Genomic DNA, 12,228 nt, shown 5'->3' on the forward strand with positions numbered 1-12,228 from the left:
CTGTCTGCTGCCTTGGACCAGCCTCTAAGCAAGCTCCAAGCCATTGCAAATGCTGTCTCTTCTGTCTGGATCATTCTTTCTTTTCAACTTCACTTACTCATTCTTCAGGTCATAACTGCTTAGTCACCCCTTCCTCGTGGAAGCCTTCCCTGACCCTACAAGGCGGGGTTATGGGCTCCCTTCAAGGGCCCCTGAGATCTCCTGATCTTAGCATGATGTTAGCTCTTATCACACTGAGCAGGAATTGTTTACTGACTCATCTGTCTTCCCCACTAGACTTTAAGCTCCGTAAGGCAGGGGTTGTGTCTGTAAATTCACCATTCTATCTCCAGCACCAGGCACGGTGCCTAGCACATAGTAGGGCAGATAGGGTGTAAAAGGTGGGGTCTGCAGGGAGACATGCCATAGAGATGTCAGGGAGGACCATTACACATCCATCCCCTGGGCTAGCAATTAGGAGGTGATTGCTGATGCTGGTGAGTGCCGTTTACAAGTTCCGGAAGAATATATGGGATATTACATACAAAACGCCTAGCCCTGTACCTAGCAATAAATGGTAGCTATTACTATTATTGTCAAAATTAAAGTAACAGGCCGGATGTGGTGGCTCATGCCTGTCATTCCAGCTCTTTGAGAGGCTGAGGCAGGAGGACTGCTTGAGATCAGGAGTTTGAGACCAGCCTGGGCAACATAGTGAAACCCCATCTCTGCCAACAGCAACAATAACAACAACAATAAATAAAGTAACGAGGAAAAGGCCATGACCTCTGAGGTTAACTGTAGGAGGGGAAGAGGTTTCCCAAGATCTTCCCCTTAAAGCTGCACTTCCACAATGTGGGCTCTGTATTTGGATAAAAATTTCTTCTGCAGAGACTGCTGCAGGGTGGGCACAGGAGTGCTGTGCTGTGGTGTATCAGTCAAGCTAGGTTAGGCGATGCTGCAGTAACAGGAAAAAGCCCAATCCCTAAGTGCCCCACTATGTGTACAATGTGGGTTGGTGGAGGGGGGCTCTCAGGGCCTCAGACTGACAGAAGCTTTATCTCCACACAGGCTTCCACAGCGGCACAGGCAGAAAGAGAGATCTGGGAGGGGTTCCCACCAGCAAGTCAATGTTTCGGCCCAGAAGTGAGCGCCACTTTCCTCCTGCTTGCAAGCATTGGTTGGAATTAGTCACATGACTCTAGGACGTGCAATCCCACCATGTGCCCAGGTTGGGGAGAATCCCCTTGATGGGTCCTGTTAGTAATGCAAGAGCCGAGACCCTCTTCTGGAACAGTTTGGAGGTGCCACATCTCCAAGGAGCTCAGGGAACGTGGAATTGTAGAGGGTCCTTTTAAAGTGGGCATTGTTGCCTCTCTGCCAAGTATGTTTCTTTCATAAAAGTTTAGCTGCACTAGTCCTGAAAATGACTGCTTATCCTCAGAAGTGTGAGTGTGTGTGTGTGTGCGTGTGTTCTCACCCAAGCAGTGGCTTCCCGGGGCGGGCGGGACACTGGCCAGAGGGATGTGTAAACACCCCCTTGTCTCAAGCAGGAAGTGGCTATAAGGACAGGACTGAGGTGGGCTTTGACAGCCTATATGTGGTGTTATTCCCAAAGAAGTGAATCCCATATTCTGGAAAACAGTGAGGTCTCTGAATGCTGGGTTCTGAGAGTTTGGCAGCTCTGGGTAGGGGCTGGGATTTTCCTGGGGGAGTTGGACATTCCACAGTCAATCATCCCGGGGAAGGGCAAATCCCACCACAGAGGCTGGTGAGGTGGCTCACGCCTGTAATTGTAGCACTCTTGGAGGCCAGGGCAGGAGGATCGCTTGAGGTTAGGAGTTCGAGACCAGCCTGAGCAAGAGTGAGACCCCATCTCCACTAAAAATAGAAAAAAAAAATTAGCCAGGTGTGGTGGCACACGACTGGAGTCTTAGCTACTCCCAGCTACTCGGGAGGCTGAGGTAGGAGGATCACTTGAGCCCAGGAGTTTGAGGTTGCTGTGAGCTAGGCTGATGCCACGGCATTCTAGCTTGGGCGACAGAGTGAGACGCTGTCTCAAAAAAAAAAAAAAAAAAAAAAAAAAATCCCAGCACAGAAAATGAAGGGGTGAGGTGGGGGGAGAGGGGTGGGCATTGGGCCCTGGTGGAGGAAGTTGCAGCAGACACAGGGAGGAGGCTGGGAGGCTTCCAGAACAGCCTGGGTCCGTGGGCTCTGAGAGTGTCTGAACCTGGGTTCTGCCTCTAGGCTTCTCTGGGTAGTAATTTCCAGCCTTCAGTGAAGTCTCAGCAAAGGTCATAGACCTAGGGAAAGTTAAGGACCTATGCTACAATCAAGTTCAAAGAAGTTATGGGGAGAGCAGCCCCGCTCCATTCTCCAGGCCTGCGTGGAGGGGACAACCTGAGGGCAGAGGAGGAAGCTGTTCCGGGAACCCCAGGAAATGGCAGGAAGCAAAGCGAGGGTTTGATCCAAAAGATGTGGCTGTGTAAGCTCGGTACTCAAGCACTCCTGAGGAGCTTCCAAAAGATCAGAGCTCCAGGGACTCCTGCCCGAGCCTGGGGGTGGACACTACAACCTTTCAGTCTTTGCAGCCTTGGGTCACCTGTTCACCTTCTGATCTTTCCATGGTGCCTAGGGGAGCTGGTGGGGAAACAGAGGCAGAAAAGCAGGCTCTTATCTGAATTCACCCACTGACTGAGCACTCTCCTCTCTCCACCCTTGTACCTGGCCTCCCTCCTCTGCCCGCTGGGACTAGCTGTTCCTATGGCAGAGCAGCCTCCTGCCTCTTCCGACCCTCCACACCACCCCCCCTCTCTCCCCCCCAGGGCCCATGCACAGTTCTCTAAGAAGCTGTTTTGGATCCATCCAGTCTACTTGGGTCTCTTCCCTCATCTCCTTCTCTGGACCTCAATCGTGTGTCTATGACCATCCCCAGGATGGGGCCATCCCTGAGAGCAGGGATGTTGTGTCCTCTGTAAATCTTCACTTAAACCCCCAAGTCCCCACACCTGGCTTTGTCTGCCTGGCGGTCAGCTAGATGATGCCATTATCCACTCAGATCGGACCCGGGTTGCTAAGGGGTGGGGAGGGTGGAGGTGGTCGCAGCACGTACAAACTGGGAGCTGTTTATTGGTCACTGTGAGAAGCCTATGTACAAAGAAGGCACAAGGAGGGGGAGGGAGCCCCCCGCTACAGTACCATGGAAGGGGGTAGGGGCTGGGGAGTAGGTTGCCAATGGGTCACAAGAGGTTTTCTGGAACCAGCCTCAACTTCTAGAAGGGGTCTTAGGACTCGGCCCATGAGGGAAGGGCAGAGCCAGGTTGGCTCTGAAAGCCAGGGGCAGCCAAGAACTCCACCTCTAGCCCCCCAGCCCATGGTCAGCGGGGGCAGAGTGGGGTCTGGCCGGATGGGGCAGGGACGGGGCTCCCTCCCTGTTCTACATTCAAGCGTCGCTCCCTCCATGGTCTTGTGGGGTCCCTCCAGGCCCTTCTTGGGCTGGCTGGTAGTGGGGAGTCAGCAGTGGCATCTCCTCTGTGTCCTTCCGACGTCTGCTTGGCCCAGGATTGGTCCCCTCCTCTCTGTGGAGGATCCCGCTGTGCTCCAGGGCAGTCCCAGCACGGTGTGTCCAGGCTATCTTGTGGCGTATCTATCTTTGTCCCTTTAGGCTGCGTTCCCTGCTAGTTCAGGCTGTGGCCAAGGAGAGAGGCTTCTCAGAGATCCATTAAAGAAAGCCATTCTGGGACCTTCTTTCTAGTTCATTTGCTCTTGGGTCTGAGCACTCCAGCTCCTGCAAATGCTTCCTGGACAAACTTAGGCAGGACCTCCAGCTCTCTGGCCTGGGTTTTGGGGAGCTGCAGCTGGGGGCCCAGTGGGCTGCTCCCTGTCAGTAGTTTTACTCCCCACAGCAAAGTCGATCCAGTGACTGTGGCTCAAGTTGGATCCAGTGTGAAATGGGCCGGTGTCACCACATGGGGGTCTTTTCCTCCTGGCTCTGGTGGAGGCCCTTTGGCTTGGTTTTGGCACAGGCAGAGGCTGGGATGTGGCATGTCCGTGCACCATCCATGGCGCACAAGCACAGTCCAGGAGCAGCGGGCCCCACGTGTGTCTAGGACACAGGGCTGCAGTGTGCTTGGCATTGCAAGGTCCACAGCTCTAGCCCTCCTGCGGGGAGATGCCCGTGGCCAGACAGCACATGCACGTGCTTGAAGAGGTGTGTGTCCTGAGCCTGCTGGTGCCAGCCAAAGGCAGTGGCCCCTGTGGACTGTCAGTGGCATAACTTATGATAAATAGGAAGAAAGGGGACACAGGGGCGGGGGAGGAGGGTGGGATCAGGGAGGACGTCAGTAGTATCGGTCGCGAGTCTGCCAGCTGGTCACCCAGTGCTTCTTGGTGGGCAGGGTGCTCCCTGGAGGTGGGTAGCGCTCCTCCTCACGGATCCGCACAGCGTGGTACTTGGGCATGATCCGGTAATAGCGAGTCCGCTTAAAGAAGTCACACTGGCGTTGGGGGAGAAGAGAACATGCGTCAGCATCCAGCCTTCGGGCCAGTGGGAAGAAGTGCCACCCTCTTCCTCCTACACCCAGAAGTCCTCGAAGCCAGGATCCCTGACTGCAACACACCCATCTCCCCACACTGAGCCAGGGAGAGCGAGGTTCACCCCTCAGGCTCCAGAGGAAGGAGGAGTCGAGGAGGAAGGCAGAGAGGAGAGGGAGAGGCAGATGGAGACCAAGGGGCAGCTGCAGAGACAGGTGACGGAATGGCCAGGAGGGGTGGGCGGCCGTCAGTTTGTCATCCCTGAGGGGTGCTCAGGGGGAAAACTGCTGGTTCCCTGGAGCAGGTTCTCTGCTAGTCCCCTCCCCCAGGTGGGAACCGGGGTGAGGAATCATTCTGGCTGTGCCCTGTGGCCTACAGAGATGGGGCGTACCCTTGGCCTTGACCCTGTTCCTAGCCCCAGAAAGCAGAGTCATCACGGGGAGGGTTTTATGGTTCCCTCTTGGGGTCCCAAGTGCCTGAGGGGCTCCATGGGGAGGCAGGTGAGAGCCAGACCAGAGGGCTGGAGGGGGTCAGACAGAGTGGCCTGCTCGTTGAGGTGGGGGGACAGGGTGAGGTCAGAGCGGACCTGGAGGGAACAGAAGTGGACAGGACAGAGTCAGAGGCCCGGGCCAGCCATGGGGCTCGGGGAAGAGGGCCCGGAGGCCATGTTACCCGGGTGGGCCGGGGGTGGGGGGCTGCCCCCCTCAGTAGTCGTCGGTCAGCCTCTCTGTCTCTGACGGCTGGCTCTTCATCTCCGCCTTCTGCCTCTTAGCTTCATACAGGGCGCGAGTGCGGGCTCGCTTGAAGAAGCCGCACTGCGGAGGGGAGCAGGTGGGGGCCATCAGGGGGGCGTGGGGGGGTCCTCGCCAGCAGCACTCATGGGCCGGGGTCCGGGGCGGGGGAGCCTGGGTGCTGGGGTCCCAGCCCTGGCCTGGTGGTGTGGCCAGAAGCCAGGGCTCCTGAGCCCCCCTTTCCACTAACCCAGGCAGGGCTGGACGCTGGGGAGGTGGGAGGAGTTGGGGGGTGAGATGGAATGAGGAACGGGATGGGGAGGTGCAGGAGGGAGAGTGTGCTGGCAGGAGGCCCCGGGGTGGGGTCCCAGGGGTGGGCTGGGTGCTAACCTTCCACAGCAGGAGGGTGACCAGGCCCAGCAGCAACAGCCCCGCACCCACGGCCACAAGTACCAGCCACAGCTCGATCTCGGCTGGCAGCTCCTCCACCAGGTCAGAGTCAATGTCCACAGAGAACTGGAGAGGGGAGGGAAGGGCTCAGTCCTGCATCTGTCCCCTTAGGCCCTGTACTCACTTGTCCCAGCTGGGCCCAGGGCCCTGCTGTTTGACCTACTGCCAGCAGGGGGCAGCCAGGGACTGGGAAAGCCCCTGCCTGCCCCCTGACATCACCAGGTCCATCAGTCCTGCTTCTGCTGCTGTGCACACACTTGGCTCCAGAGCAGTAGCCTCCCTACTGCCATCTGGGAGGCAGCCTGGAGTCTGAGTTTGTGACCCACACATCTGAGCTTGGATACCAGCTCCATCCCCAACAAACTGTGACCTTGGACAAGTAATTTCACCTCTCTGAATGTCCCATTTCATGCTCTCTGATGAGGGGATCTTAATGCCTACCTCAGAATGGCCAAAAGCATGGGGTCGGGAGCCTGACTACTTGGGTTCAAGTCCAGCTGTGCTATTCACTAGCTGTGTGACCTCGGGCAAGTTACTTAACTTCTCTGTTGTTCATCTATAAAATGGGAATTATGATAATAATACCTACCTCTTAGGTTGCTGGGGAGGATTCAATGTGTTTATTAACATGTGTAAACTGCTTAGAGCATCACCTGCTACACAGCAAGCACTCCATAAATATTTACCAAAACACCAAAGAATGCATAGCATATAGTACCATTCTTTTTCATCCCCTACAATGGAGACATGTGTGTGTGTATGTTTTTTTCTGACTATACATGATTTTCACTTCTTTTAAAATTAAAAATTATTTTTTAAAAATATAGATGATATAAAGAAAATTGAAGGTTCCCAGTAATTTTACTCTCTAGAAATAACTCCATCTTTGTTCAGTCTCTCTCCATATTTTGGTGAATCTCTTTCTGTGTTTTTAAATGCATAGGATTCACATAAATAGACTCATACAACATATGCTCTAAAGCAACTTGTTTCTTTCTTCACTTTGTGGCATCACCTTTCCATGTCAATTGATAAAGGTCAACCTAATCTCTTCTAAGGACTACACAGTCATTGCAGGAAATGTACCATAATTTATTGAACCAATTTCCTACTGAAAGACATTTAGATTGTTTCCAATTTTCTGCCATATAAATAATCCTTTAAAATATTCGCATGTATTTATCTTCACATACTTATCCTATTAGCTCCTTATAATATATTCTCATGTGCTAGATCAAAGGAAATGGACATTTTAAATTTTAATAGATTTTGACAACTTCATCTCCAAAAGGAATCTACCAATTTATACTCCAATCGATAGCATTTCCCTCCAGCTCATCAGCACCAGACAGCACTATTCTTTTTAATATTTTCCAATCTGATAGACAAAAAAAAAAATCTTGCTGATGTTATTTATAGTTCTCTATGAGTAACTTGAATAGAGACGGGGTCTTGCTCTGTCACCCAGGCTGGAGAGCAGTGGCACAATCACAGCTGACTGTAACCTTGAACTCATAGGCTCAAGCGATCCTCCTGCCACAGCCTCCTAAGTAGCTGGAACTACAGACGCACACCACGACGCCCAGCTAATTTTTTTTTACTTTTTATAGAGACAAGGTCTTGCTATGTTGCCCAGGCTAGTCTGAAACTCCTAGCTTCAAGTGATCCTCCCACCTTGGCCTTTCCAAAGTACTGGGATTACTGGTATGAGCCACCACGCCTGGTCCTGGAGAATAATAGTAATCTTTTTTTGTGTTGAGGTATACCTGCCTCTTAGGTTGCTGGGGAGGATTCAATGTGTTTAACATGTGTAAACTGCTTAAAGCAACACCTGCTACACAGCAAGCACTCCGTAAATATTTACCAAAACACTAAAGAATGCATAGCATTGTACATTGCCTGTTTATGCCTTTTATCTTCATATATTACAAAATGTCATCAATACTTTGTCATATATGCTATAAAATTTTAAAAAGTATATTATTTGCTGTTTTAGTTTCTTTACAAGCTTGCTGTACACAGATTTAAATTTTCACACAGTCTAACTTATCACATTTTTCCTTTGTGACTTCTGGGTTTAATAAAATAACTTACTCTCCCCATAATTAATGATTACTATTGGCCAGGTGTGGTGGTCGCACATGTCATCCTAGCACTTGGGAGGCTGAGGTGGGAGGATTGCTTGAGGCCAACCTGAGCAAGAGCGAGACCACATCTCTACAAAAAATACAAAAATTAGCCAGGTGTGATGGCACGCGCCTATAGTCACAGCTACTTGGGAGGCTGAGGCAGGAGGATCGCTTGAGCCTAAGAGTTTGAGGTTACAGTGAGCTATGATTGTGCCACTGCACTCCAGCCTAGGTGACAAAGCAAGACCCTGTCTCTAAAAATAAAACAAAATTTTTAAAAATGATAAATTATTCTTTATATTTTATTCTAGCATGTTAGGTTTTAATTCCTACATTTCAAAATTTAATCTAACTTTAATATATTTTTGTTATGGTGTGAAGTAGGGATTTATCTTGATTTTACAAATATGTTCTCCCAATACTACTTAATAATTTACCTTTCTCCCCTGATTAAAAATGTGATCTGTATCATAAACTAACTTTCTCTTTTGTTCCATTGATCTTTCTGGCTCATCCTCCACCTCTTCTATGCTACATTATCTTAGGAAATGTACAATAATGTATTTAATCAATGGCCCATTCATCTCTCCATATGTATCTCCTCCACATCTCTAAGTGGAGATGTGTAGGATCTCATATCATATTTATTCTTCCAGATGTAACTCAAAATCAAGTCTGGGAATTTTTTTTCAAGTTTCCTGAATTCTACTGGGACTGGAACGATTTGGGAAGATCTGTCAACTTGATAATACACTCCTGACTTTTTTCCATCCATTATTCAATTTTTTGTTGCACATTTATTGTTATGTTTATTCCTAGAAGCTGTATAATTTCCCTGATGAGTTTGAATAGGATATTTTCAATTATATTTTTGATTGGTTATTACAAGCACGTAGGAAACCTTTGGGCTTTAGTATTTTGATCTTGTTTTGAGCTCCTGAACCTCCTGAATTCTCTCATTGGGTCTAATAGCTTTTTGGCTGCTTCTCTATTCTTACCTGTAGACAGTCACATCATCTGCAAATATTGATCAGGTTCTCATGGTTGAACCTCTGTTTTGTCTTATTATCGTGCCTCTCTCTCTTTATGGCCTGTGGCCAGAAGCTGACATGTCCATAGTGGATGTGTCAATGGGTGAGAAAATCAGGAGGCCCAGGTTCCAGCCCCTGACAAGGTGTCCCACTTTGGGCAGGTCACCCAATTTCTGTGGGCCATGAGTTTCCTCAGCCATAAAATAGAGATACGATCCCAGCCCTACTCGTCATGGAGATGTTGTGCAGATCAATAAGCTAAAGCAGTGGTTCTCAGCCCTGGCCACACAATAGAATCACTTGTGGGCACTCTGAAACATACCAGTACCAGGGTCCCACTCCTAGGGACTCATACTGAATTGCTCTGGGTGTGGTCCAGACATCAGAAGTCCTCTAAATGATTTTAATGTGCTGCCAAGATTGGGAACTAAAGTGTGCTAAAGTGTGTCCATGTGCTCCTGAAAGATGCCCTGCGCTCCCATGCCCTGGCCAGAGACTGCTGTCCTAGTTAACGTGCCACTCACCCATGTGGTCTTGTTCTCCATGTTGATGGTGGGGACGCCCGTTCGGAGGAATAGGGTAGCCCAGCCATCTACCCTGACTCGGTCAAAGTCCCTGTAATCCTGGAGGGGGACAAGAGGTGGGTCAAAAGAAGCAGCTGAAGCCCCTCTGAGCCCCCTCCTGACCCTAAGCACCCCCACCCCATCACCCTTCCACCAGGCAGCATCCTTAAGCAGCACCCCCAAAAGATCTGTTAGCCAGGCCTCTCCTCCTCACACAAATGCACATCATTCATTCATTTTTCATTCATTTGTACATCAGGTCCTGTGTTTGATGCTGGGGACAGCAGAGACAGTGAAGGTCACAGTCTAGGTCAGGCTCGTGGGCTAAATCTAACCCAACACTTGCTTTTGTAAATAAAGTATTTTGGGCACACAGCCACGCCCATTCATTCGTCTAAGGCAGCTTTTGTGCTGCAGTGGCAGAACTCAGTAGCTGCGACAGAAACCCTGTGGCCCACAAAGCTGAAAAGATTTATCATCTAGTCACGTGCAGAAAGAGTTTGGTCTAGATGGCGTGAGGAGGTTGGCATGTGAGTAAACTGCAACCCAGAGTCGAGCGTGGCAAGTGGCATGTGTGGCTTTTGAGAAAGTTCTATGGGTGTCTTCTGTGGGGAAGAGAGGTCATTTTTAGCTGAAAAGTCAGAGAAGGCCCTACTGACAGTGACGCGTCTCATGGAAACTTTGAAGGCTGAATAGGCGTTTACACGCACAGGCGAAAGGGTGGAAACTGGCATTCCAGGGGGAAGGACGGCCTGGGCAAGGGCTTGGAAGTGCGAAAGTGACGGTCGCATAACAGAATAGTGGACACGTGAGCGAAGGTCGCTTTGGCTGGGGACAAACATGCACACATCCACACCCAGAGACTCAGACATAGCACTGAGGTGGCACACAGTGACAGGAGTACAACCGTGCATACAATACGATGCTGTCTCTCTCTCTCACACACACAGAGACACACACACAAGCAGTCCTGCTGTGACCCTGGCCTCGCCCTCTCCCTGTGGTTCTCGACACCTGGGTTACTGGCAGTGGAGACCTCCAGCCCCGGGCACTGACCTCAATGAAGGTGCTGTTCCACACCCGTGCCTTCACGGTCACGTTGGTGACAACGGGAGCATCAGGAATGGGGCACTCCAGCCACACGCAGCGGGCGAGGCCGGTGGCGCAGTTCTGAGGCGAGCAGGGAATGCACACAACAGTCTGGGCTCCGGATCCTTCATGGAGAATCCTTCCCTTGGACCCTCCCAGGCTTTGTCTCACCCTTGGATGACTCGAGGGGCCTGACCTCATCCCTTCACCGTGTACATGCCCCCAGCCCTATACTTATACTTTCAGACACATTCTTTGGGCCAGGCTCCTATAATGCCAGGCACATGGATAACATGAAATCTGGTCCCTGCTCATGTGAACAAGGCCCAACCTCCGACACCCCTTCCCAGCCCACTCCCACACGGAGCCTTTGTTCACGCCAGCTCCCTGACCCTGGGACCTACAGAGGGCGCCCCACGCCACCCGCAATGCCCTCTCTACACTCCTCCTGCCCTCCCTGTGGCCCTACCCTGAGGGCCGAGGCTTTGAGCAGCTCTGTCCCCCCAACAGTACAGCCAGTGTCCCCTCTTTTGGTCCCCTGTGTTGCATGCTCCCCCAGCAGGGTGCGGTGCCCTCTGAGGGCAGGGGATGAGTCTCCCCACTGTGTGGAGGCTCCTGAGGGCAGGGCCACATCACCTCATCAGACCAGGGTCTCCTGGTGAGGGGTCCCTATCCGCCTTGCTTCGTGCACCCCTTGTGCTCACACGCCTGTGCTGAGGTGGGCACACTCCTCTCTAACCCCACCTTGGCCACTCACCAGCATAGTCTCAGACTTGGCTTTTTTGGCAGCAGCCAGAGTGACAGGTGGGGGGCCTTGGCCTCCCCCTGGGTCTAGCTGTCGCCGCCTGCGCTGTGGAGATGGTGGCCTGTCCCCAGGGTCCTGGAGAAGGAAGAGCAGATCTGCTGGGCGGGTGGAGGAAGAAGTAGCAGCAGGGGTGGGGGAGGGGAAGGGTGGGGAGAGTCAGGTTGCCAAAGGGGAGAGAGGGGAAGACACTGGCCTTTCTGCCCTGTACCATGCAAATGAGATGCATATAAAAGGTCCCTGATAGCTTACAGAGAGAGTGAGGTTGAGAGGGTTGACAAGGTCTCTGGGTGGCAGGCAGGGCCAGGACCCATTGCCATGGACGGTGATCTCCGTGGGGTACAGCAGCCACTTGCCATTGCTGACTTCATAGGGCCACTCCAGACCTAGGACCAGGGTCCCCAGGGCTGCCAGCCCCTCCCCCATTGGGCCCACCTGTGGGTACAAGAGGTCATGGTCACTGTCTCCTGAAAATCCACCTCCGTCTCACTGATGCCCAATCCTCCCGCCCTCAGACCTCAGAGCCAAGAAAAAAAACAAAACCATTGTCCTTCCTAGAAGTCCCCTGCCTAGGACCCCAGAGGTTCCCTTACCTGGAATTCATACTTGAGGGGGCTTCCCACATCCTCTACAGTTTTCATGCCAGACTCGCCCATCACTGTCCCCCCAAAGAAGCTTTGTAGCCGGTGATTCACCCTAGGGGTCATGAAGATGCTGTAGTCATACAGAGACAGGAGGCGGGGGCCCTGGCAGAGGGGGTGGGCACCAAAGCTGGTTAACTACAGCTCCTCTGAGATCAGGCAGACCTGGGAATAAACCCCAGCTCTGCCATTTACCAGCTACATGGCTTAAGCAAGCCATTTATCCTCTCTGAGCCTCAGTTTCCTCATCTGTAAAATGGAGTTAACACTAGTTGCTACA

General features: G+C 51.8%; 1 protein-coding gene across 1 annotated transcript in view; it reads right to left on the reverse strand.

Annotated features, from left to right (window-relative positions):
* Positions 1-3,088: 3,088 nt before the first annotated feature.
* ITGA3 (integrin subunit alpha 3) overlaps positions 3,089-12,228 on the reverse strand; it is a 28,902-nt gene continuing 19,762 nt past the window's right edge. Inside the window, exons 19-26 of the mRNA XM_069481228.1 lie at positions 11,901-12,003; positions 11,560-11,742; positions 11,263-11,385; positions 10,473-10,586; positions 9,378-9,476; positions 5,634-5,759; positions 5,185-5,327; positions 3,089-4,475 (exon numbers count right to left, since the gene is read on the reverse strand). Coding sequence (XP_069337329.1) covers positions 5,217-5,327; positions 5,634-5,759; positions 9,378-9,476; positions 10,473-10,586; positions 11,263-11,385; positions 11,560-11,742; positions 11,901-12,003 — 859 coding nt within the window. The 3' untranslated portion in view covers positions 3,089-4,475; positions 5,185-5,216. The remainder of the gene's footprint in view (positions 4,476-5,184; positions 5,328-5,633; positions 5,760-9,377; positions 9,477-10,472; positions 10,587-11,262; positions 11,386-11,559; positions 11,743-11,900; positions 12,004-12,228) is intronic.

This window comes from Eulemur rufifrons, chromosome 9 (genome assembly GCF_041146395.1).
Source record: "Eulemur rufifrons isolate Redbay chromosome 9, OSU_ERuf_1, whole genome shotgun sequence".
Taxonomy (NCBI): domain Eukaryota; kingdom Metazoa; phylum Chordata; class Mammalia; order Primates; family Lemuridae; genus Eulemur; species Eulemur rufifrons.